At 50.8% G+C, this 23744-nt stretch overlaps 2 protein-coding genes across 2 annotated transcripts in view; one reads left to right on the top strand and one right to left on the bottom strand.

Annotated features, from left to right (window-relative positions):
* FAM118B (family with sequence similarity 118 member B) overlaps positions 1 to 92 on the bottom strand; it is a 46398-nt gene extending 46306 nt beyond the window's left edge. Inside the window, exon 1 of the mRNA XM_079928599.1 lies at positions 58 to 92. The gene's annotated coding sequence lies outside the window, so the exon portion shown is untranslated. The remainder of the gene's footprint in view (positions 1 to 57) is intronic.
* Positions 66 to 6873, top strand: RPUSD4 (RNA pseudouridine synthase D4). Its single transcript, XM_079928597.1, has 7 exons — positions 66 to 296; positions 675 to 840; positions 2095 to 2296; positions 3375 to 3468; positions 3543 to 3687; positions 5547 to 5644; positions 6108 to 6873. The coding sequence occupies exons 1-7, from the start codon at positions 111 to 113 to the stop codon at positions 6345 to 6347; spliced, it is 1131 nt and encodes a 376-aa protein (XP_079784723.1). The 5' UTR covers positions 66 to 110; the 3' UTR covers positions 6348 to 6873.
* Positions 6874 to 23744: the final 16871 nt, after the last annotated feature.

The raw sequence follows: 23744 nt of genomic DNA, 5'->3' as shown, positions 1-23744 counted from the left end.
CCACGTGACTCGCCCGGGACCCCGCCCCGCCCGCCCCACGTGACCCTCAGGGCCCACCTACTCCCTCCTCGCTCTAGTCCGTCTTCTGCGCGTGGGCTTAGCTCGGCAAGATGGCGGCTCCTAGCTGTAGTGCGCTTGGCGTCTGGGTCCGGGGTTCCTGGCAGCGTCTGGGGGATCTCTTCACTTTCGTCTCAAAGCCACTTTGTTCCGCTGCTGCTGCCTCTCGGCCCCTGGATGCCCAGCGATTAGCGGAGAGGCTTCGAGCCCAGAAACAGGAACAAAAGACGAAGAAGCCGGTGAGCCCAGAAAGACCACAACTCCCAAGAGGCAGTGCGCTCACTGGTTTCCCAGGCCGGGAGGGAGGTGGGAGGGTCCTCTGACACATGTCAAGTAATCAATGTCGAGGACTAGTGGTGGGAGAATGGGGAGAAAGCGGAGGGGAGAGGTCAGAAGGGTGCGGTATCTTCCTGTGGGCTGGGTCTCTGGCTCCTGCCGACCCCGGCCCTAAGCGCTACGTGGGTGCAGGCGAGACACACCCACCCCTGCGCTCAAATTACTCGGGGACGGGGCGAGTCTAATGCAAAAATACAGGCATTCCCTTCCCAAATTCTCACCCAGACTTACTGAAAGTCCTCCCCACCAGGCATTTACCGTCGCTCCTTCTCTCCCCGCAGGTGCCCACAAACCCTGTTCAAAGGAGAGTGCAAGAACTACTGCGGTTCACAGAGCAGCTGCAGCGCGTCCACCCCAACGTGCTTGCTAAGGCGCTGAGCCGAGGACTTATCCACCAGGACAAGGACCTTGTGGTCATCAATAAGCCCTACGGTCTCCCTGTGCATGGTAAGCAGCATGTGGGGAAGGGAGGCGGGCCGCTGCTGCTTTGTGCTACACGTAGGGGCAACTCTAACATTACTCGGGGGGCTCTCTCAAGCGTTGCTTTCAAAGTAATTAAACTTTTGTGGGGTACTGTCCTCTATGAGGAACCAGTAAGGACGCAGAGATAAATAAGACAGTCCCCACCTTCCAAACATCTGGCAGCCAGCAGTGATTTATGGAATTTGCTGTGTGCAGACCTCCACCGAGGATTGCTATAGAGAAGGACAAAGGCTGTGTGGTTCCTGTCTTCAGATTATTTTCCATCGGAACTGGGAAAGAGGACATAACGTGTGTTGGTGTATACCTAACAAAACCCCAGGGTGCCTACAACTTAATGGAAACCCTAATGTTTTTGAATAAATGTTAAATGTAGTCAGAGACAGCTAGGGTGAGTCAGGAAAGACTGATAGAAAAAAATGCATTTGTGGAAAGGGTTTTGCTGGGGGAATAGGCATATTTTAGCTAGAAGAATGAATGTTTTGGGGGGAGGTATGGAGAAGGTTGTACATGAAAACAACGAATTAAATCAGACATTGCCGAGTGCTTTGTATGGTTTTTTTCCTCTCTTGATCCTTCCAGTAGCTTGCCTTTCCGTTCCCCAAGAGATAACTATTATCAAGATATTTACATTTTATAGATGAGAAAACTGAAAGTTGGAAAGAGTACGTAATCTGTCCAAGGTCAATGGCTAGTTGTGAGGGTCCATAGAATGGAACCCAGGAATGTCTCACCCCAAAGCCCTGCCTCTCAGCTCTTCTGTAATGCCTCAGGAAGGCCTCATGGTCTTGCATTTCTCACTAGGGTTTACTTGGCAAATTCTCAAGCCTTTGTTTATATAGTGAAATATCAGATCTCATCATTTTGGTTGCTAATTTTAGTATGAGTACATAAGTAGATTAACTATATACACACATATAGGTCTGAGGAGGAAGCCACGTGCTCTAGGATGGTGCTTTTTAAGCTTTAATATGCATATGAGTCACTTGGACCTTTTGTTAAAATGCAGATTTTAATTAATTAGTCTGGGTTGGAGGCCTGAGATTCCTTTCTAGCGAGCTCCCTGGGCAGACTGATATGTTTCTAGTCCCCGGACCACAATTCAGTAATAAGGCTCTAGAAAGCATTTACTGTTAATCCAGTAAGGACTGTTGTCCCAGGTAGAGGTCTTTGGTGAGATCTTTTCCTGGCCGCTCAAACCTCTGGCTTTTTCCTTCTTAGGTGGCCCTGGGGTCCGGCTCTGCATCAGTGATGTACTGCCTGTCCTGGCGAAGATGCTTCACGGCCACAAGGCAGAGCCCTTGCATCTGTGCCATCGGCTGGACAAGGAAACTACAGGCGTAATGGTGTTGGCTTGGGAAAAAGACGTGGCGCATCAAGTCCAAGAGTTGTTTAGAACCCGTCAGGTGACAAAGAAGTACTGGTATGAAGCCCATCGATAGCGGTCGAGGTGGTGTAGGCACCCTTCCATCTATTCGTCCGTTCATAGAGCAGGAACTCCTAGTAATAGAAGGCACTGTACTCAGACGTGTGGGCATATAAAAATTATAGGAAACAGGTTTAGTGCTTAGAATATTAGAGTCTGGTGGCATAGTGGTTCCTAATTATGGCTGTACATAAAAATTATTAAAAATTAATTATATGAGTATACATGATTTCATTCCTTTGGTAAAATGTCAGACAACAGCAGTAGTGTTAGGTCATTAGAAAGGGTCAACTCATAGTTACAACTCAGTGTAGGTATGTATCAGATGTATCAAATAGCAGCCTAAACTGCTACCAATCTGCAGTGGGGTGTCCAGGGTGTGCAATGTTATATGTGGGCTTGTGACTCCTGGGCCAGTGATTCTGTGTTAGGCCACCAGGTACCCAGGAGAGCTGATTGACTGACTGGAAGAGGCATGGACGTAAGGACAGATTAAAGAGTCTTCTGCCTGTCTGTGGTGTGATGGAGGAAAACCTCCAACAAAAGGGACTTACTGAGCTATGGTTGGGATTCCTGTGACTTTTCTGAGCACAGTTCCTCTGTTTTATTGACCTGGCAAATAGGCAGGAGCGGTCCTGTGAAATTTTCACTCCATTCATTCATTTATTCATTTATTCCATATGCAGTTCGAACTTACCATCTTTTATTATTTAAAAAAGAAAAACAGGATACAAAAGTGTATTACCCTAGTTTTACTTTAAGCTGTACATACTCATTTTTAAAGGCTGGATGAGTGACAGTGTTATTAATACAATTTTTTTCTTGTTTTTCTGTTTTTTCCCCAAATATTCTACAATCAACACATATTAGTTTAGTTGTAAAAAGATAGGCTTATAAGGATAGTGTCAAACTCTCAGGCTAAGCACTATACCAAGAGATCATTTGGGACGCTCTGATCTTAAGAACTGGCCGCAGTAGTGCAGGAGGTCCAGAGTTAAAACCTCTAAGTAGCCGATGCAAGGAGAGCCTCACTCACCTTTGTGGCTTAAGCAAGGGTCTGTGTGTGTCCCCTCAGGGCCATCACGATGCGCGTCCCGGTGCCCTCAGCGGGAGTCGTGGACATTCCCATCGTTGAGAAGGAGGTGCAGGGCCAGGAACGACACCACAAGGTGGGTGAGCGCCTCCAGAGGGATGGGTTTGCTGCTCTTTCTTTGAAATTGTGTCCTGATTTCTTTGGCTCCAGATGACGCTGTCCCCGAGCTACTGCATGGACAATGGGAAGATGGTGAGGGTACGGACCAGCAGGAACGCACACCTGGCTGTGACTCAGTACCGGGTGCTGAGCAGCACCGTCTCCTCCGCCCTCTTGGAGCTCCAGCCTGTTACCGGTGAGGGTGCCAGTGTTCTGCAGTGGGTGGAGAAGCCCCACTGCCCCTCAGCTTCACCCAGGGCCTTGTGCCAGGCTCCGCCCCTCCCCTGAGCAGCTGGTATTATGGGGGCTCTGGGATTGCACCAGAGTGTGCTTCCAGTGCTGATCTGAGGCTGGGAGCTTCCATAGGGATGATTGTTAAAAACAGCAGGTAGGGGCTTCCCTGGTGGCGCAGTGGTTGAAAGTCCGCCTGCCGATACAGGGGACGTGGGTTCGTGCCCCGGTCCGGGAAGATCCCATGTGGCGCGGAGCGGCTGAGCCCGTGAGCCATGGCCGCTGAGCCTGCGCATCCGGAGCCTGTGCTCCGCAACGGGAGAGGCCACAACAGTGAGAGGCCCGCGTACTGCAAAAACAAACAGACAAAAAAACAAAACAGTAGGTAGCAGAAGTATACAAATAGTTTGCTTTAGGCAGACTCCTACTCTTAATCAGTTTCCTGGGTGGGTGAGAAATATTCAGTTAAAATGATAGAATAAATCAATTCTTCCCTTCAAAAAATAATAAATAAATAAATGATTTGCTTACGTTTATTTAAAAATTTGCAAATTGATTCCTCAAAAAATGAAGCATAGGATTACCCTATGATCCAGCAATTCTGCTTCCTGTATATATGCAGAAGAATTGAAAACAGGGATTCAAAGAGATACTTGTACACCGGTGTTTATAGCAGCACTATTCACAGTAGCCCAAAGGAACAACCTACATGTCCATCAACAGATGAGTGGAAAACAGAATGTGGTACATCATGCAGTGGAATGTAATTCAACCTTAGAAAGGAAGGAAGTTCTGACACATACTGCAGCATGGATAAACGTTACGACATTATGCTAAATGAAACACAAAAGGACGCATACTGTATGATGCCATTTATATGAGATACCTAGAGTAGGCAAATTCATAGAGACAGATAGTAGAGTAATGGTTACCAGGGGCTGGAGAGAGCAGGGGGCGGGGAGTTATTGTTAACTGGGTACAGAGTTTCAGTTGGGGGCAATGGAAAAGTTCTGGAGAGGGACTGTAGTAGTGATTGCACAACACTGTGAATGTACTCAGTGCCACCGAACTGTACTCTTAAAAACGATTAAAATGGGACTTCCCTGGTGGTGCATTGGTTAAGAATCTGCCTGCCAATGCAGGGGACACAGGTTCAATCCCTGGTCCGGGAAGATCCCACATGCCACAGAGCAACTAAGCCCATGCGCCACAACTACTGAGCCTGCGCTCTAGAGCCCGCGAGCCACAACTCCTGAACCTGCGAGCCACAGCTACTGAAGCCCACACGCCTAGAGCCCGTGCTCCGTAATGAGAGAAGCCTCCGCAATGAGAAGCCCGTGCACCGCAACGAAGAGTGGCCCCTGCTCGCCGCAACTAGAGAAAGAAGACCCAACGAAGCAACGAAGACCCAATGTAGCCAAAAATAAATAAATAAATTTATATTAAAAGAAAGGATTAAAATGTTAAATTTTATGTATATTTTGCCACAGTAAAAAAAATAAATGTACAAAGCAATACTATTCAGTGTTATACAACACAATTATTAAAAAAAAAAGCATGGCAATGATAGACGCCAAGTTGATAGCAGTGGTTATCTGTGGTGGAAAGGGAACTGTGGTGGCGAGGGGTACTTAGAGGCTTAACAGCATTTATAATGTTTATTTCCTAATAGCCTATTGTTTGTTATATTATTCTTTATACCTTATTGTAGTTGGGGCTTTGCCCGTTTTACTGTCCTTTGGTTTAATATGGTTAGAAGCAGATGCCACCAGTGGTATTGTTTCAATAGCTACTCCTAAGTTTCCTCCCTCTCTTTTTTTAAAGGAATAAAACATCAGCTTCGAGTTCACCTGTCTTTTGGATTGGATTGCCCGATCCTTGGTGACCACAAGTACTCAGACTGGAACAGGCTGGCCCCCCAGGTAATATACGTCTGACCCAATATGCAGCAGAATAAGGGGAAGAACTTATGCTTTCCCCTTGTTAAGTCCCTGAAGTGAGTCACAGCAAAGATGTGTTGATTGTCTTCCGACACAGTACCATGCTAGTTATCTAGCTTCTGGAGAAATTGAGAAGCAGTTAGGAGACTTTCTGAAGGCTCAAAGCAGGCTTTCACGCTACAGCGAAAGAGCCTTGGTGGGAACTTTGTTTTTTGCTGTTACAGCCCATTCTCTTGGAAAGCCAGAGAATTGGCCAAGGAGAGCTTCCGGTGTGGTGGGTTTTCTCATACATGGGCTCTGAACCCTTCCTAGAAATGGCCCCGAAGCAGGCTGTCCATCACTGTGTCTTCCGGGAGTTAGTGAGGGGGCCCCGTGAGTGGAGGTCTTCTGCCCCCGCACACTGGAGCTGTTGGCCTTGCGCTCACGAGCTCTTTCCTCTGCACAGAAGCTGTCCGCCTGCATCCTGAAGAAGCTGGGGCTGCGGCAGTCCAAGGCCCGTCACATCCCCCTTCACCTGCATGCCTGCCAGCTGACTCTGCCTGCCCTGCAAGCCGGGAAGGAGGAACTCAACTTGGTCTGCAAGCCTCCTCGATATTTTGTCCATTCCCTGCGCCGTCTGGGCTTAAAGATGCCGAGTCGGGATCAAAATGGGGACGAGGAAGCCACACACTCAGGAGCTCAGTGAAGACAGTTGGGCAGTTTGCCCTGAATTCTTCTCTCTGTTTAAGGGACTCTGCTAACTTCTCACTTGGGACAGACTCCAGAAGAGCCAGGTGTGATGAGTTGAAGAAACAGCTGCTTCAGGGCTCTCACTGGGGACTAGTGTCTGTCTGTCGACACTCTGGCCACATGCTGGAAAAGCCAGCAGGCAGTCTCCCTGCTTCAGAGTGGAAGAGAGCTCAGGACCAGGAGAACTAAAGCACAGAATCTGTGATCAGGAACTGTTTTTACCCAACAATAAAGCTCTTGGTCTGTCAGGAAAGTTCCTGTGGTTGGAGAGAACATAATGGTGGTCTAGCTCATAGAGATTCAGAAGCAGCTTCTGCTGTCCTCGTGGAGCTGCAGGATCTATCAGCAAAGCCTTCCTGCTTTATTTGTTCAGTCTCAGATTTTGTAGCCAGCAATCATAGACTACAAGGATTCCCTTCAGCCTCCGCTCGGGCCCCTTACTGTGCTAGTGACTGTGGAGCCTGCGAAGGGGTGTTCAGTGAGGAAGCAAAGCAGGTGTAAATGGCAGGCAGGTAACAAAAACAAGTGGAGCAGGCAGAGTGTAAGGCCATGGTGGGGAGCACCCACCTGTCTAAAGAGGGCAGTTGTTAGCTCCAGCTGAGGGTTGCTCTGTGGGAACAGATCTTCTAACTTTTTAAATTATTTATTTATTTATTTGGCTCTACCAGGTCTTAGTTGCGGCACGCGGGATCTTTGTTATGGCATGCAGGATCTTTAGCTGTGGCATGCGAACTCTTAGTTGTGGCATGTGGGATCTAGTTCCCTGACCAGGGATCAAATCCGGGCCCACTGCATTGGGAGTGCCGAGTCTTAACCACTGGACCACCAGGGAAGTCCTAACTTTTTTCAGAGAGTCAGGAAACCCAGATATTTATGTGAAATCTCCCAGTATATTGCTAACTAAATCAGAACTTTTAAAAAGACACTTGGATAGCCAAGCAGAACATATTTGTAGGTTGGATTTGGTCTGCAGGCTGCCTGTTTGCAGTCTAAAGAATGGTGTAGGGCTTCCCTGGTGGCGCAGTGGCTGAGAGTCCGCCTGCCAGTGCAGGGGATACGGGTCTGTGCCCCAGTCTGGGAGGATCCCACATGCCGTGGGGCGGCTGGGCCTGTGAGCCAAGGCCGCTGAGCCTGCGCGTCCGGAGCCTGTGCTCCGCAACGGGAGAGGCCACAACAGTGAGAGGTCCGAGTACCGCAAAAAAAAAAAAAAAAAGAATGGTGTAGAAGTTTGGGGAAAGGGATCATCTTGACAGTTCTGGATCAGTAGTTGGCATTTTAGCTCCATGTAGCATCTGTCCTTTCTAGACTAGGGGATGGCTTTGATTAATCTGTAAATATGTGGTTGTGAGGGGGCTGCTGGTGTTTTGAATCTCCTTTGTTTTGGAAGCAAGCCTATCCTTGGGTCTCAGGAGGGAGATGCTGAGCTGAGCACCCCGTGGGAGGAAGTTATCCCGGCCACCCAGCTAGCTCCCATCTTATTTCTTGCAACAGTACCATCTTGCAAACAAATACACCTCATGTTACTTTGGCTGAGCTGAGAAAACTCGGAGTGACAGCACAGTTGGGGAGAAGCCCCAGGAACAGTCGTTAGGTGTTCTCTCTGTGTTGATAATACAGCTTTCTAAAAACCCACTTTCCTGTTTCCATGATGCCTTTTACCATGCATGATGGATTGAACTTTAAAAGCACAGATGAAATAACTGTCCAGTAAGTCCCCTACATACGAACGAATTCCGTTCTGAGAGCATGTTTGTAAGTCCAATTTGTTCGTAAGTCCAACAAAGTTAGCCTAGGTACCCAACTGACACAGTTGGCTATATAGTACTGTACTGTAATAGGTTTAAAACACTTTTCACACAAATAATACATAACAAACAAAAAATAAACATTTTAAATCTTACAGTACAGTACCTTGAAAAGTACAGTAGTACAGTACAACAGCTGGCATCCAGGGGCTGGCATCGAGTGAAGAGGCAAGAAGAGTTACTGACTGGAGGAGGGAGAGGAGGTGGGAGATGGTAGAGCTGAAGGATCGTCAGCAACAGGAGACGGAGGGCAAGCTGCAGTACCAGCTACATCACCACTGCTTTTACTCTTGCTTCCAGACATCTTGAGCTTGAAATAAAGACACTGTACTACTGTACTTTATACAGTACTATACAGTAAAGTACACAGAAGCACAACCACTTACAGAGGATGCAGGCATGTGACAATGTACGCCAGACATGTGAACTAACTTACGTGATTGGACATGCAGACGCACGTTCGCATCTTTGTAAGTTCGCAACTTGAAGGTTTGTATGTAGGGGACTTACTGTATTTGTTTCTGTAAGGCCTAAAACTGTTGGCTGTTGTTTCTATTTCTAGTAAACCATGCTCCTCGAGATAAAGGTACAAGAACATGACACTTAGAAAATACTGATAATTGACTTTGAATTGGGGAGGCAATTGAAGAAGACCCCTGGTTTTGTGAGTGTTTGGAGAAACCCCAGGAACCTGGGAACCGCCCCCAAAGGGACCAGGCAGTCCAGATGTAGGGCAGCCCGGGCTGCAGGTGTCGGCTGGAAGAGGTGGGACAGCACCAGCCTGCAGCAGTCTGCTCGCGACATTCCCGACTGCTGGGCGGCTAGGGCAGGGCGCCGAGTGACAGTGCTCTCCCCTTACCTGTCTGTGTTTTCTTAGTCTTGCTGGGTATAGCAGTTATCCAGGATAATCTAAGAGAACTTTTATCCCAGGTTGGCGTGGCCTGGGAAAGTGGGCTACATCCAAGGGAGGCTGGAACATGCCTAAAATGAAACATTGGTTAGAGCCAGTGAAAAGATTGGATTTGGTATTAAATCATATAATTAATAAGTAATTTTTCATTCTTTTTATTAAAGTTCTACATGCACATGATTTTTTTAAAAATCAAGAACTAAATGGCTTATAATGAAAAACAGTGTCCCTTGCCCATCTGGGCTTTTATTTTTAGCTTCCCCACAAATGCCCACTGTGAGCCTCTGGGAAGAGCCAGCTGCTTTGCTTAGGGGGCTGTAGGGCGGACTCACCCCAGTACTCCCTGCTGCAGGGAGCCGCTACCCGCCTGCTGCTCGCCAGCTAGGTTTTTTCCAGGCTGGGCACCCCCCAGCCTGAGCCGGCAAGGTACTCTCCTCAGTCATCACACCGTACCTTGTCTTACATTTAGAACCCATCTCTCCTGCTCTGCCTCCTTGCTCGCTTTGATTCTGTGAACTCCTCTCGCATCTCCTCACTTGGTTTCCTTCCAGGCTCCTTGAAGGCTCCAGCCTCAGGGCTCCGTCTGCATCCAGTTTCTCACCCAGGTGACCTGGCAGCAGAGCTGGATCGGCTTTGGAAACCTCTGCCTGTATGCTGCTGCCTCTAATCTCTCTCTGACCTTGGTCTCTCCTGTGAGCTCCTGATCTCTATATCCATTTGCCCGTGGGCATCACCCCTTGAGATTCTGTACCGGCCCCCCAGATCGTGCTCACACCACTCGTCTTCTCTCTCCAGACCTGGTCGTCCTCTCCTGCTCTTGCCTTAGTTAAATGGTATCACCACTGTCCTGGGAATCACCCTCAACTCCTCTCTCACACCTGCCCCCAAATCCAGTTAGTCACCAAGTCTGCTCTCCTTCCCTCTAAACCCCTTCTCTGAATATGCACTTACATCCTACTTCCCCGGGCACCAGTGTCACCCTCCGCAGCCTTCAACCACGAGGGGATAGAGGGGGAAGGTGGAGTGGCAGAGCCGGTAAGAAGTAGGGTCACAGGCAACCTGCTCGTTCCCACAGAAACCAAGCTCAGGGTGTGCTGGGACCATCCTGGGTCCCTGGGCTCTGTACAGTGGAGGGCTGGCGTAACTACGAAAGAACACCACAAAACACACCCCCGTGTTTTCTCAATCGGCTGCCCTTGGCTTTCTGGGCCACTTTTAGCTAGAGCTCCCAGTAGGATATAAAGACACGGCCTTCTGTCTGTGCTTGTGCGGAGCATGCCCTGTGGGTGCAGACACCTCTTCCCCCAGTGGGACGGACAGCGCAGTGTACTTCCCACACCACCTGCCCAGAGTGAGGCCAGACTCCACAGGTTAAGGGCACAGTGCTGCATAGGACTCCTGTCCAGACACCAGCTGCAAGCTCGGGGGTTCCCAGGCCACCGCACTTCCGACTCATCAAGGGGAGGAATGAGCTTTCCACGGCCCTCTTAGGGTCCCTGGCTGGGTCTAAAAATTGAACTGACAGATTAACAGGAGAAAAGCATACACATTTATTTGCTACAAGTTTTACGTGGCATGAGAGTTTTCATAAAGAAATGAAGACCCAGAGAAACGGACCCAGAAAAATACCTGTGTATTTTCACGCCAGCTTCGATGAAGAGTGGCCCGTCAGGGAGGAATGCGATGGGTTGGGGGGGGAGGAAGTAATTGTAGCAACTGGGGCAGCTTCACAAGGCCTGTTAGTTAGGATTCTTCTTGGCGACTCAGTCTTTGGAGATACGGACGCTCCTTTTCTCCAGGTATGGGGAGGGCACCTCTCACATGACGGTTTATGACCTGTTTCAGGGAAGAAGGGCAAGGAGAGGAGGAGGTCAAATCGAGTTTCCTGCTTCTGCTGTTTTCTCAAACTTCTTCAACGTAAAATATTCAAGGTGCCAGATTTTGGGGTAGCATGTCCTCAACCCCATCACCAAATAGCTAAAAATTCAGGGGTTCCTGCTGCCTCCTCAGGCTCGATAATCCTCTAGCATGACTCCCAGAACTCAGGAAAGTGCTATACTTACTATTACAGGCTTATTACAGCAGTAAAAGAATACAAATCAGGACCAGCCAAAAGAAGAGACTCATGGAGCAAAGTCTGGGAGGGTTCGAAATAGGAAGCTACCATGGCCTCCCCCCGGGGGAGTCAGGACGCATCGTCCTCCTGGCACACGGATGTGTATTGCCAACCATAAAGGTCATGTAGCTTCAGTGCCTGGAGTTTTTACTGGGGTGTCGTCATGTAGGCTTGATTGATTACATCACTGGCCGCTAGTAATTGAACTCAATCCAACTCCCCTTTCCATCCCGAAGCCCGAACCCTCTAATCACAAGGTTGGTCTATTGACATGGCCTCCACCCTGACACTCTCCACGGGTTACACAAATTGTCAGGGACCCACCGTGAGTAACGAAGACATTCCTATCATTCCAAGGATTTAGAGGCTTCCTTCCAGGAGCCGGGGACAAAAGCCAGGCAAATTCCTTACTATACAACTTCGTTTCCCCTCTGTACCCCCAGTTCCCTGAGTCATCTCTCCATGTCCTATATAGGGACCCCTTCGCCTGTCTCCTTGGTGGCTGTCTGTACAGATGCCTCCATCAGCTGGGGCCTTAGGCTCCTCTTGGACCAGCAGTCTTGAGATATTTCTGTTCACTTCCTCTCTCGAACACCACGTGGTACACTCTTACGTGCTACGATCCACAGCGTAGATTAAATCCCTGGGGTTTTAATCAGGGGTGATCACACAGTAGGGTGAATCTTCTTTTGGGGGAATTTTCTATGCTGTGTGTTCACAGTTACAGTAAACATGTCCTAAATACACAGGTACCCCATGCCTTCCAGCCCACGTCAGTCTATACACGTGTGTACTCCCCACACACCACAAGTCCACACTTCATATCACCTCCCTTTAACACTCCCCCCAGCTCACCTCATTGCCCCTCTTCACACCTGTGGGGCTCTTGACCCGCCGCTGCTCGCACTGTGGACTCCTCAGTGGGTGTGTGCAGACTGTCTTGTGGGAGCCAGACTAGGAGCGGGGAGACTGGTGAAGAGGCCCACGCCATGGCCCAGCTGACAAGTGACGGTGGCTGCACGAGAGTGGGGCCCTGGGCGCGCAGTAAACAGGCTCAAGATACAGCTGGGAAGGAGCATGGGTAGAGCTGATTAGGGGTTGACATGGGTGGGGTAGGGGGAGCGTCTAGGGTGCCTCCCAGGGAGCCTGTCTGAGTGGTGGGGTAGATGAGGTGGGTTGACAATAAAAGGGGGAGGAAGAGGTTTGGGGTGGCTGTCCCAGTCCTATGTCAGTGCTGTTACACATCCACACATCCAAGAGGGAGGAGCGGAGGGTGGCAGTCACCCCGTGTCCCCAGAGCACCGCAAGGTGTGCCCATCTTCATCGTTCCACACTTACTACAGCGCATCCTAACCATTACCTGTAATCACGTCTGCCTTCTCCCAGCCTGTGAGCTTCCCGGGGGCAGGCACCAGGGCTTTCATCTTTGTGTCTGGCCCCCAAGCCCTATATCTGTAAACGCTTGTAAAGTGGCTACTGAACAGAGAGGCAGCCCTAGGTCTGTGGTAGCTCTCAGGCTCTGGAGCCAGATGGGCTCTGGGTTCAAACGGCTCTGATATTTATTTGGTACGACCGTGGATAATTTATTTAACTTATCAGAGCCTCAGTTCATGCACCTTCAAAATGGGTATGATAATAGTACCTCTATGACACAGATATTTTAAGGATTAATTGAAATAATTCATGTTAAGTTCCCAGAAGAGTTCCTGACACGGCAAGCGCCCAATTAATGTAATGTTAGGTTAAAGCAGGTTAAATTTGCCATTTTTATTGTGGTAAAATTCACATGCTTTATATAAAATTCATCCATTTAAAGTGTAAAATTCAATGGTTTTTGTATATTCCTAGAGTTGGACAACTATCACCCCAGTCTAATTTTAGAATATTTTCATCCTCGCGAAAAGAAACCCGATATCCATTTAGCAGTCACTCCCCATTCCCGCTCAGCCAGAGCCAGCCACTCTCCTATTTCTGCCTCTATAGATTTGCCTATTTTTGATACTTGATATACATAGAATGATGCAATATATGATCTTCTGTGCCTCTTCTACTCAGCATGTTTTCAAGATTCATCTTGTTGTAATGTGTCAGTATTTCACTTCTTTTAATTGCTGAATAATACTCCATCGTATAAGTATGCCGAATTTTGTGTATCCATTCATTTGTTGATGATCGTTTCCCCTTTTTCGTATGAATCATGCTGCTATGAACATTCATGTATAAGTTTTTGTGTGGGTGTATGTTTTCATTTCTCTTGGGTATGTAACTAGGAGTAGAATTGCTGGGTCACATGGTAACTACAGGTCAAGTGTTAACTCTGCTCAACACTTAGTAGAACTGCCAGCCTATTTTCCAAAGGGGTTGCACCATTTTACACACCCAATTTCTCACCAACACTTGTTATTACCTATCTTTCTGACTATGGGCCTCCTAGAGGATGTGAAGTGGTTTCTCACTGTGGTTTTGATTTCCATTTCTCTGATGACTTATGATATTGAGCATGTCTTCATGTGTTTATTAGCCATTTATATATCTTGTTTGAAGAAATGTCTTCAAATCCTTTGCCCATTTTTAAATTGGGTTTTTTGGTTTTTTTTTTTTGCGGAACGCGGACCTCTCCCTGTTGTGGCCTCTCCCGTTGCGGAGCACAGGCTCCGGACGCGCAGGCTCAGTGGCCATGGCTCACGGGCCCAGCCGCTCCACGGCACGTGGGATCCTCCCAGACCGGGGCACGAACCCGTGTCCCCTGCATTGGCAGGCGGACTCTCAACCACTGCGCCACCAGGGAAGCCCTGGGTTATCTTTTTATTATTGTAAAAGTTCTTTATGTGTTCTGTATGCTAGTCCCTTATCAGGTATATTATTTGCAAATATTTTCTCCCTTCTGTGTGTTGTCCTTACATTTAAAAAATTATAACATTTGCAACACAAAAGTTTTAGATTTTGAATTTATATCTCCTTTTGTTGGTTGTGCTTTTGGTGCCATATATAAAAAAAATTGCCTAATCCAAAGTCACGGAGATTTAATCCTATTTTTTCTTCTAATAGTTTTCTAGTTTTAGCTGTTACATTTTGGGCTATGATCCATTTTAAATTAATTTTTCAGTATGTTGTATTAAGGTCCCTAACTTTGCATTTGGGAAGCTAGTGATCCCAGCGCCATTTGTTGAAAAGATTCTTCTTCCTCCCATGGAATTGTTTTGGTAAGCTTCCGTTTTTGAAGGTCACACTGGGTCAGATATAGATAATTTCATAGGGTACAATTTAGTTTTATTACAGTGTTAATGTGAATGAAGCAAAATGAGAAATAATTGTAGTTTCCCATTTTGCCACCAGATGGCAACAGTCTCCCAGATTTCTTATCCCTCACTGGGCCGAAAGTGGGAACACGTTTTATAATCAAGTATCCTCCACAAGAGTCTTTCCCTGTTCTTCTCCAACCTCCTGAAACCCCTGACATTGGCTTCCCCAGCATTGTAAATCTCGGTCCTTTATTTTTTAATTTAGCTTAAACGTGGGGTTTTCTGTTCTCAGGTGGAGAGTGAGGTAGTGGGGGGAGGTCATGGTTTAGGCTGGCCGAGTGTATTCCAACTAGAATATGACTCGTAAACACTCAGTTATAAAAGTACTACAAGCTCATTATAGAAATGAAAAGTATAATCAAGCCGTTCTCAACTATCAAAAAGCCTCATGGCTACACTCAGATAAGAGTACATCTTAGGTGGGATGACAAAATGACATCCAGCCCTATAACGGGGGCCCTGCCTTATCAACCCCAGATCTGCATTATGGGCCCCAGCCCACCAATCATACGGCCTGCGGCACTGTCCCCGGCACACCAGGGGAGACGCGAGAGTGAGAAGTGAAAGAGCTTGCCTACCTTCCTTTCAGGAATAAATACCTTCTGCTCTGAAGGTATTTATTTATACTCACTGGCCTGTCTTGCCTGTTTCTCAAAGTATTAGCCGTTCTGAAGTCCCAGAATCTACTGGGAGGAGTGTTGCTACATCCTGACCTCCGGGCTTCCTAACTGTGCACGGGGTTGAAGGGCCACCTTTCCTCCCAATTCCCCTAGAGACAGCAGATTTTACCTGTGAATTCTGTTGATGGGGCCCGTTCCATAGTCTGCAGGCTCCATTCATTTATAAGACATTGCTACTTTCAATTTTTCACCAATTAAAATAAAAGCCTAACGGAAATATGCATTTACTCACCACGTGGTTGCACAGCTCAGCTGAAATATCAAGAGTTCTTAGCTTTTGGCTCAAGGTGGTAAAACACTGCCATCTCTTTGTTGATCAGAAGCGCTAATTGATATGTATGATTTTGACTAACAAAAGCAGGTCGATAAAATGTCATTTAATAAATAATGGGGGGAAATAAAGATGGCAGGCTTGGAAGCCTGGGCTGCGATGATGTGCCTCAGGTGCCAGACATGTGTGCTCAGCTGCCGGCCTCCCCTTCTCCACTGTTGCTCCGGGGGCGGGCCTCATTCCTGCACCCCACGGGCTTTCTCACGTGGATTTCAGAGTCCTCAGCTCCCTCACTGCTCCCACACCTCCCACCTGCATCTGTGGGCTCTGAACCCCAGCGTCAGAGCAGACTGTGAACCCCCTTTTCCCAACACCCACTGAGCAGTCTGTCCCGGGGGAGCCGAGACAGTGGCTGCAGGAGAGGACAGCTCTGACCGCCGGGGCTGTGCTAACCTGAAGCTGGTCTTTCAGTGCTCTGGGAGCTATTACCGTCTGTCCGTCAGCAGCTTCAGGGAGCCAGAAGTGATGACCCGGACCCATTCAGGGAGCGAGCAAGGGGAAGGGGTCCCCACTTTGATGTGAGCAACAGGGTCAGGGAGGGAGTAGGAGGTGAGAGCCAGGGCTGGGCTGCTGGCGGCAATCTCCTCTCCCAGCCAGGCCTCCACGCAGATGCCAGCTTGTCTTCATCACCCCTTTCATGTCTCCCTTCTCTGGGGCCAGGTCTCCGCCCACGCCTCTGGACTGCTCTGGGCTCCTGGTCCCACCCCTCCAGCCCGTGTCCCAGATGTGGCCCCATCGCCTGCGTACACACCCTCCTTGGAGGGGGAGTGAGGCAGTGGGTGGGCAGGTAGTGCCCAGGGTGGGGACCAAACCCACCTGCTTCATCTGTCCTTGATTCTAAGGGGCAGGTGGTAACTGCTTCCTGCAGGAAGCACCCAGCCTGAGAGAGAAGAGAATCTTCCATTTGGAACCAGAAATCCCAGGGCCGGGAGGGATCTCTACCTTCTGCTACATTCGTAGCAGGCAGCTGCCCAGCCTGGCCTTGCACACTTGAACGGCAGGAACACTATCTCCTGAGGGTCCCGCACTCATGGGTGGAGGGAGGAGGTGGGAGAACAGGGAGTGGGGCAGGGAGATGGAAGACAGAAGGACAAACAGAGGGAGAGAGCCACCGGCTCCCCTTACTGTGGCCAGAGTCACACACACACACACACACACACACACATACCTCTTACAGCCAGGCCTGAAAGGCTGTCAGCAGCCGGGGAGTCTGGCCTTTTTCCTGTCTAAAGTTACAGAATTTTCCAGAAGTTTCCCTGCCTTTTTTTTTTTCCTGGCGTTAGAAACCAGATTTTCTCCTGTCCCCCTACTTCTCTGGCCTAGAGAAGAAAAGCCAAAGAGGGAAAGCAAGCAGACAGAGGGCCTGTGGTCACACGGAAGGCCAACCCTTCCCTTCTTCCCTCCTACTTGGAGTTCCCGGAGCCTAACTGACAGTACCTGTAACATCCAACACCTGTTGCCCACACGGAGCGTCTTGCCTGTGTTAGCTTATTTAAAGGACAGCAGCCCTGAGAAGAGAGGAAAGAGCATCTCGTAATGGAGGATGATTCAGCTGCATCTTATTTTTATTCTGCTGACGGCTAGCTGGGTCACAATCTCTCAGGCCTCAGTGTCCTCACCTGTAAAATGGGTAGGATGGGGCAAAGTCTATGATCCCAGTCTCTAGCAAAGACAATCTCTGAGATCACTTCTAGTTGCAGGACCTTGAGTCTGATTGTTCTGAGACCACTCATTTGGAAGAAGAAACAATGCCCTCAGCCCCTTGCCTGGAACCCACAGGGTTTCTGCCTAAGAACCTTTAGCATCTCAGAGAAAGACAGTGTAATCACTCAATATTTGGATCCAACTTCGGAGGCTTGCCTGTTGAGCCTCCCAGAAGGGCCCTGGGGACACGGTGTCCTTAGCATTCTGCCCAGCACCTGGGCTGGGAGGCACGTTCCCACTATCCCAGGCAGTGAGTGATCACAGGAGAATCAGAGCAACAGCGAGTAGCTTATGCTGAGTACTTACTGTGTGTGCTGTGCTGTGTGTTTTATCTATGTGATCTCATTAAATCCGCATAGCACTGCCACAGAGTAGGTGTTTTAGAGACCAGGAAATCGAGTTAGGCAAATTGCCCAGTGGCTGGTAGCTTGGAAGTGAGGGGGCTGAGAATTGCACACATGTTCTTATCCACCGTGCTATTGTGGGCCCGATTTCAGACGCAGTCTTAGATTTTCACCAATTTTTCCAGAAAGGAGGCGGGTCTCTGGTTAGGCTCTTTGGGCCATTAGCATGATTTTCTGGAGTCCTCACAGGATGAAGAACAGCCCTAAATACGCTACCTTTACTACAGTTTGGGGGAGAAGCAGGAAAGGAAAAGAAGTTGGGTCCTCCCTACCTTGAGAAAGACTGGGGGCTTCCCTGGCGGTCCAGTGGTTAGGACTCCATGCTTCCGATGCTGGGGGCATGGGTTTGACCCCTGGTCGGGGAACTGAGATCCCACATGCCGCGTGGCGTGGTCAAAAAAAAAAATAAAAAAAGAGAAAGACTGGAGTCCCAAGCTGGACCTGGGGGTTGCCAGGCAATGACTGAGCAGTTAGAGCCTCAGGAGGGAATGTGAGGAACCCCCCACCGTAGCTCAGAAGATCACCCTGAGAATAGGGTGGGAACACAGGTGCTCCCCAAACTGGATGGTTCACCAAAGATGAAGCTGGAGACCTTGGGAGTGGAGGACATGGCAGACACTGCCAGGCAAGCCCCCTGCCGGGAAATGAGCAGATTCAAGGGACAGCACAGCATCCCGGGCAGCCCCCGAAGAGCCTTGGATTCCTTGAGACGCGTGCGGTGGTTTGAAGGTGCTGATATGTGGCCAGGACTCCCGGGTTCCTGATTTGCAGGCCAGAAGCCCAAGATACCGGGGATAAGGGAGCCGCCAAGATCTGGCCTCAAATCCTTTCCCTGTCCCCGAATTGGAGGGGGAGGGGAGAGGTTACTGTATCAAAAGTTTTCTTTCCTTCCCATCCTCCAAGCAGGTTCACTCAGCGCCCAGCATCACTCATCCCTGGACAATTTATATGCCACCAGTGGTGCTGTCTGGTGCAGGGAGAGGGAAGGGGAGGCAGAGCAGGGAGGAGAGCAGAGGGGAGCCCTGGGGCGTGGGGGACACTGGCGGCTTTGTCTCCCATGCCCACCTTTTGGGGGAGGGGCGGGGGTTGTCGGCAGCCCCGCACCCTCTCCGGCACACAGCCCTGAGTCTGGGTCAGGGAATTAGCTCTCCTCGCCTCCCCAGCATGAATGAGCCCTGAGAGGCCGTGACAAGAGCTGTCAGGGCTGGTGTCCTGTCCCAGCAACTGCTGACAAAGCCAGGCATCTCAGGACACCTGGGAGAGACAGGGCCGGGAGAGCAGGGTCCAGGGCCCGAAGGGGGCGGTGCAGATGGGGACACAGCAACCTTTGGGCGCACCTCACCAGCGCTGGCCACGGAGAGCTTCCTGCCAGGGGGTTCTGTCCCTGACCTGCCTCCCCACACTTGGACTCTGCACGCAGTGTCCTCTGCCCTCCATCCCCCTCCCTGCTTCAACAGCTGCTCAGGGCCAGGCTCTCAGCTTCTCTGGAGAGCTCGTCCTGCAGGGGATGAGGGTGGGCACAAGCTTCAAGGTGAAGCAGGTGACGGTGACTGTCTTGGCCTTGGTCCAGTGCCTGCCCTCCTGGCCTTTCCTCTCAGCTCTGTGCTGGGCGATGGCAATCAGCCTGCCAAGTGCCGGAGGCTGAAGCTGAGAAGCGTGTGAACCAGTGGGGGATGTCCTCATGGGTAGGATACCCGGATGACCCACAGATCCCCACGTGGGCCTGTCCTGGGAGGAAGCTGAGCCTCTGTGGGAGCTGGGCCTCCACCAGAGAGGAGCAGAAACCACCTGGGGATGGGCCTTGTCGTGGTCCCCAAGTCTTCCTGGGCCCTATGGTCCAACAACCCTACACGAGCAGGGGCCTTACCGGGCTTGCGTTTCTGCCTGGTGAGGACGTTCTGGGCACTAAGGTTCTAGGCCCTGAGCCCCAGCCCAGCTCATCCCCAAACCAAGGGTCCAGGTAACTGCAGCAGCGGGCGGGGCGGGTGACAGCCGCCGACAGCTTCTCTCCAATACGCTGGCTTATTAGCAGTGCATGGCCACCGTCTCAGCAGGAAACTTGCCCAGGACTGCGTTCTACCTGCTCTGTCTCATATTGTCCAAAGAACAGTGCCCATCACCAGCTGTCTCGTCCACCCCTCCTTCCGGCCAGCCCTAAAATCAACCTGTGGGCTCCAGGCCAGGGTCTGGGGTGGCAGGAGTGGGAGAAGGCATCTCTGACCTTGCAGCCCCTGCAAAGGGGTAAAGCCCCAGGGAGACCTGGAACCTTCCTGGTGCCTGGAAACTCAGGGTCCTGGGAAGGCCTCAGAGAATCCAGGCGGGTCCCCTGAGTCACAGCAAGGCTCCAACTCCTCTTGCCGTCAACAGAGCTGAACCTGGACAGAAGCATAGGAGCAGGAGGTACAGTTCCTGCACCCAAGGGGCTGGCACTCTAGTTGGAAAGACAAAAATGCAGTGCGGGGATTCCCTGGTGGCGCAGTGGTTGAGAGTCCGCCTGCCGATGCAGGGGACACGGGTTCGTGCCCCGGTCCGGGAAGATCCCACATGCCACGGAGCGGCTGGGCCTGTGAGCCATGGCCACTGAGCCTGCGCATCCGGAGCCTGTGCTCCGCAATGGGAGAGGCCACAGCAGTGAGAGGCCTGCGTACCGCAAAAAAAAAAAAAAAAAAAAAATGAAGTGAGAAGCGATCAGGAGTAACTGGTGAGCTGAGGCTTCTGACCTGACTGTGCCGTATCTGTTCACTAACCCCGCTGGGCCCAGGTTCTGTGCTGGGCAGTGGTGATGCATGTGAAGTTGCAGCCCCATCCTGCAGAGCATGTTTCAGACACACACAGGGTGTTATGAGGCCCCAGGCAGTGCAGGTGCAGCCTGGAGGGTTGGAGCTCCAGGTGGAGGGAGGGGAAGGGCGTCTCCCAGGAGACAGCGGCAGGGATTACAGGTGGGTCTGCAGGGGTTTTGGTGCAGCTGGAGCACAGAGCTGGGGCAGGAAGAGGCATGGCTGGGGAGTGGAGCAAGGGCCTGGTGACCTGCAGGTAAGGGAGTCTGAGGGTGAGGCCGGGAAGCCCAGGGCGGTGGGCAGTCGTGGGCAGTCTTGGGTCCGAGCTATGGGGACTGGGAGGCCTGAGCCACGCACTTAGGCTCTGGTGACCAAAGGACAGTTTCCTGAGCTGCCTATTTTACCGTCATGGCCCCAGCAGCCGCAGACAGGGCACCTCTCAGTCTCAAAACCCCCAGAGATGCCCTGTCCTTGGCTCTTCTTGGGTCCGAGGTCCACACTCAGCCCTGCTATGTGCCACGTGGGCCTGGAAGGAGACTGGGAGGGTCAGTTTGACTGGTGGTTCTTAGGGTCTTTCTTGCCCTCTCCAGGGGCTCTGTTCCCGATGCCCCACAGACAGCCCCACCCGGCTGGCTGGACCCTGGAGTCTCTGGCTGCAGCTGGAACCTCACAGAGATAACGGGGAGGCTTGCAGAGGCCTCTAGGGTTCCCATCAGAAAGATGGGAGAGGAAGGCATCCACTGACAGGCACACTCCTGGGTCCTGACCCGGGACTGAGGCCAAGAATTCTCATAGCAGAGTCAAGCTCTGAAATGTGAGGGGCTGCCCATCATCTGTCTCACTGCCTCTGCCGTCGTCTCTGCTATGGTCTCTCTCTATCCCTCTCATCCTCTCTCACTCTGCCTCTGTCTCTCTGTCTTGCCCCGTGCCCCGTCTCTGTCTCTCTGTATCTGCCTCTCTCTCTCTCTCTCTCTCTCTCTCTCTCTCTTTCTCTCGCAGCTGTTGTTTAAGTCCACCCCTCTGCTCTTCCCTATCTAGTGCCTTTTCCTTCCTATTTAGACCTGAATCTCCCCTCCTCTCTCTCTGCCTAAACCATCCCCAATTTCTCTGTCTTGATTGGCTTTCTTTGTGCGAAGTCCCTCCTCTCCTCTGGTGGCAGCTACAGCCACATCCTCTCTGCAGCCCCCCGTACAGCAGGGGTGGTGCAGGGCAGGCCCAGCAGCCTCATTTGTCCCCAGGACCCCCTCACGGAGACCAGGAGACCACCGGGCTCTCCTCCAGGCATTGGGAAGCCAGCCCTGTGGCTGGGGGGTAGTGGGGGGCGGGCTTTAGCTCCCCCAGCAAACAATCGAAGTACTAAGGTGCCTGCCCGGCTAACGTTTCCAGACCAGCCCCCTTGCCCTCTCTTCCAGAGGGGCTGCCTCCCCTAATCCCCTCCTGGGTGGAAATGCTGAGCCTCTACCACCCAAAGGCTGTCACCAAACCTACACTGAGTCCCCAGGTCCCACATACAGAGTGTCCCCTTTCTGCTGTGAAGGGGGAGGAGGCGGGAAGGGGAGGAAGGGGCGTCTATGTGCGTGGAAGCTTCTCTCTCACCCCCATTGCACTCCCCTCCGCCACCAGGCCGGCTGAAGCCCCTCCTTCCGATGTCAGTATAAACGTCCCCATCTTGGAGACCACCGCCCAACCCTCCGCCAGACTCTGGGTCCTTCTGCGCAGCCTGACGCCCCTGCCCCATCACATAGGCCCCTCTGTGTGATGTGCGTCCCCTTCAGACACCGCCCGCCTGCGGCTCAGGGGAGGGAGGGTTTACTGAAAATCTACAATGGGCCGGTTGCTAAACTAGGATCTTTCATACCATCTACCTGATTTAATCATCCCAGGAACTGCGGATGGAGGGAACCCGCAGGCGGGAACTACGGATCAGAGAAGCGAACAGTCAGCCCCATTGCCAGGGTGATCTCCTTCCTCCACGGCCACCACCTCCTAGGACCCCCGCCTGAAGGCCTCAGCGCTGACTGCAAAGTTCAGTCTGCGCTAGCCTTCAACCCGCGGTTCCCTGCATTTATAAATACCCGAGTCTAACAAACATTTTTTTTGAGCTTATTCTCTACCCCAGGCATTGGGTTAGTTTAGGGGCTGGACTTGCCAAACGGGATGTGGGTGGCACCTCCGGGAGGTCACCTGTCTGCCTCTGGACCGCTGTTCTCCAGCAAGTGTTTGTGTTGCCACCCGGCCAGGGCTGAAGGGAGGAGGGGCAGGTGTGGGCGTGTGTGTGTGTGTGGGGGGGGCTGTGGTGAGAAGGGTGGGTGGAGGGGCCTGGGGTTAATGAGGTGACTGCCACTTGTAAATGAAACAGAAGGCGGCGCAGCTTGTGTGAACTCTGACCTCTCCTGTCCATCTCGCCTTTCATCGGGAGCTTTACGAGTGAGCAACTCCCTCACCAGGGACCCACCGCAGCCTGGGGATGCTCAGCCCTGGGTAGGGAGAAGGAGGGCTGGGGCTGGGGCTCAGGCTAGGGTTCACTGGAGCCCCTGCACCTCCCGCCTCCCTAAGAGGAGCTCTGGGAAATAGAAGCGGGGGCTGGACTTCAGAGGCATAGATTGCAAACCTGGAGGCTTCTAAAAATACAAACTCCCAGGCCCCATCCCTGGAGCTTCTGGTTCAGGAGGTTTGAGGTGGGGCTTGGGAACCTGTATTTTTAAAAAGCTCCAATGGTGATTCTTAAAAACAACCAAGTTTATAGGCAGCACATGGAAGCAACCTAAGTGTCCATCGACAGATGAATGGATAAAGAAGATGTGGCACATATATACAATGGAATATTACTCAGCCATAAAAAGAAACGAAATTGAGTTATTTGTAGTGAGGTGGGTGGACCTAGAGTCTGTCATACAGAGTGAAGTAATTCAGAAAGAGAAAAACAAATACCATATGCTAACACATATATATGGAATCTAAAAAAAGAAAATATGGTTCTGAAGAACCTGGGGTAGGACAGGAATAAAGACGCAGACATAGAGAATGGACTTGAGGACATGGGAAGGGGGAAGGGTAAGTTGGAATGAAGTGAAAGAGTGGCATGGACTTATATACACTACCAAATGTAAAATAGATAGCTAGTGGGAAGCAGCTGTATAGCACAGGGAGATCAGCTCGGTGCTTTGTGACCACCTAGAGGGGTGGGATAGGGAGGGTGGGAGGGAGACGCAAGAGGGAGGAGATATGGACATATATGTATATGTATAGCTGATTCACTTTGTTATAAAGCAGAAACTAACACACCATTGTAAAGCAATTATACTCCAATAAAGATGTTTAAAA

The sequence above is a fragment of the Stenella coeruleoalba genome (genome assembly GCF_951394435.1).
Source record: "Stenella coeruleoalba genome assembly, chromosome: 8".
Lineage (NCBI taxonomy): Eukaryota > Metazoa > Chordata > Mammalia > Artiodactyla > Delphinidae > Stenella > Stenella coeruleoalba.
The sequence above is the reverse complement of the archived record's forward strand: the minus strand, read 5'-3'. Positions and strand labels throughout refer to the sequence as shown.

Bases quoted from the DNA above. Each gene is read 5' to 3' on its own strand.
- RPUSD4 (XM_079928597.1), top strand. From the start codon at position 111: ATGGCGGCTCCTAGCTGTAGTGCGCTTGGCGTCTGGGTCCGGGGTTCC. The intron at 2,297-3,374 runs GTATGAAGCCCA...GTGTCCCCTCAG, and splicing joins CAGGTGACAAAGAAGTACTG to GGCCATCACGATGCGCGTCC. The intron at 5,645-6,107 runs GTAATATACGTC...TCCTCTGCACAG, and splicing joins GGAACAGGCTGGCCCCCCAG to AAGCTGTCCGCCTGCATCCT.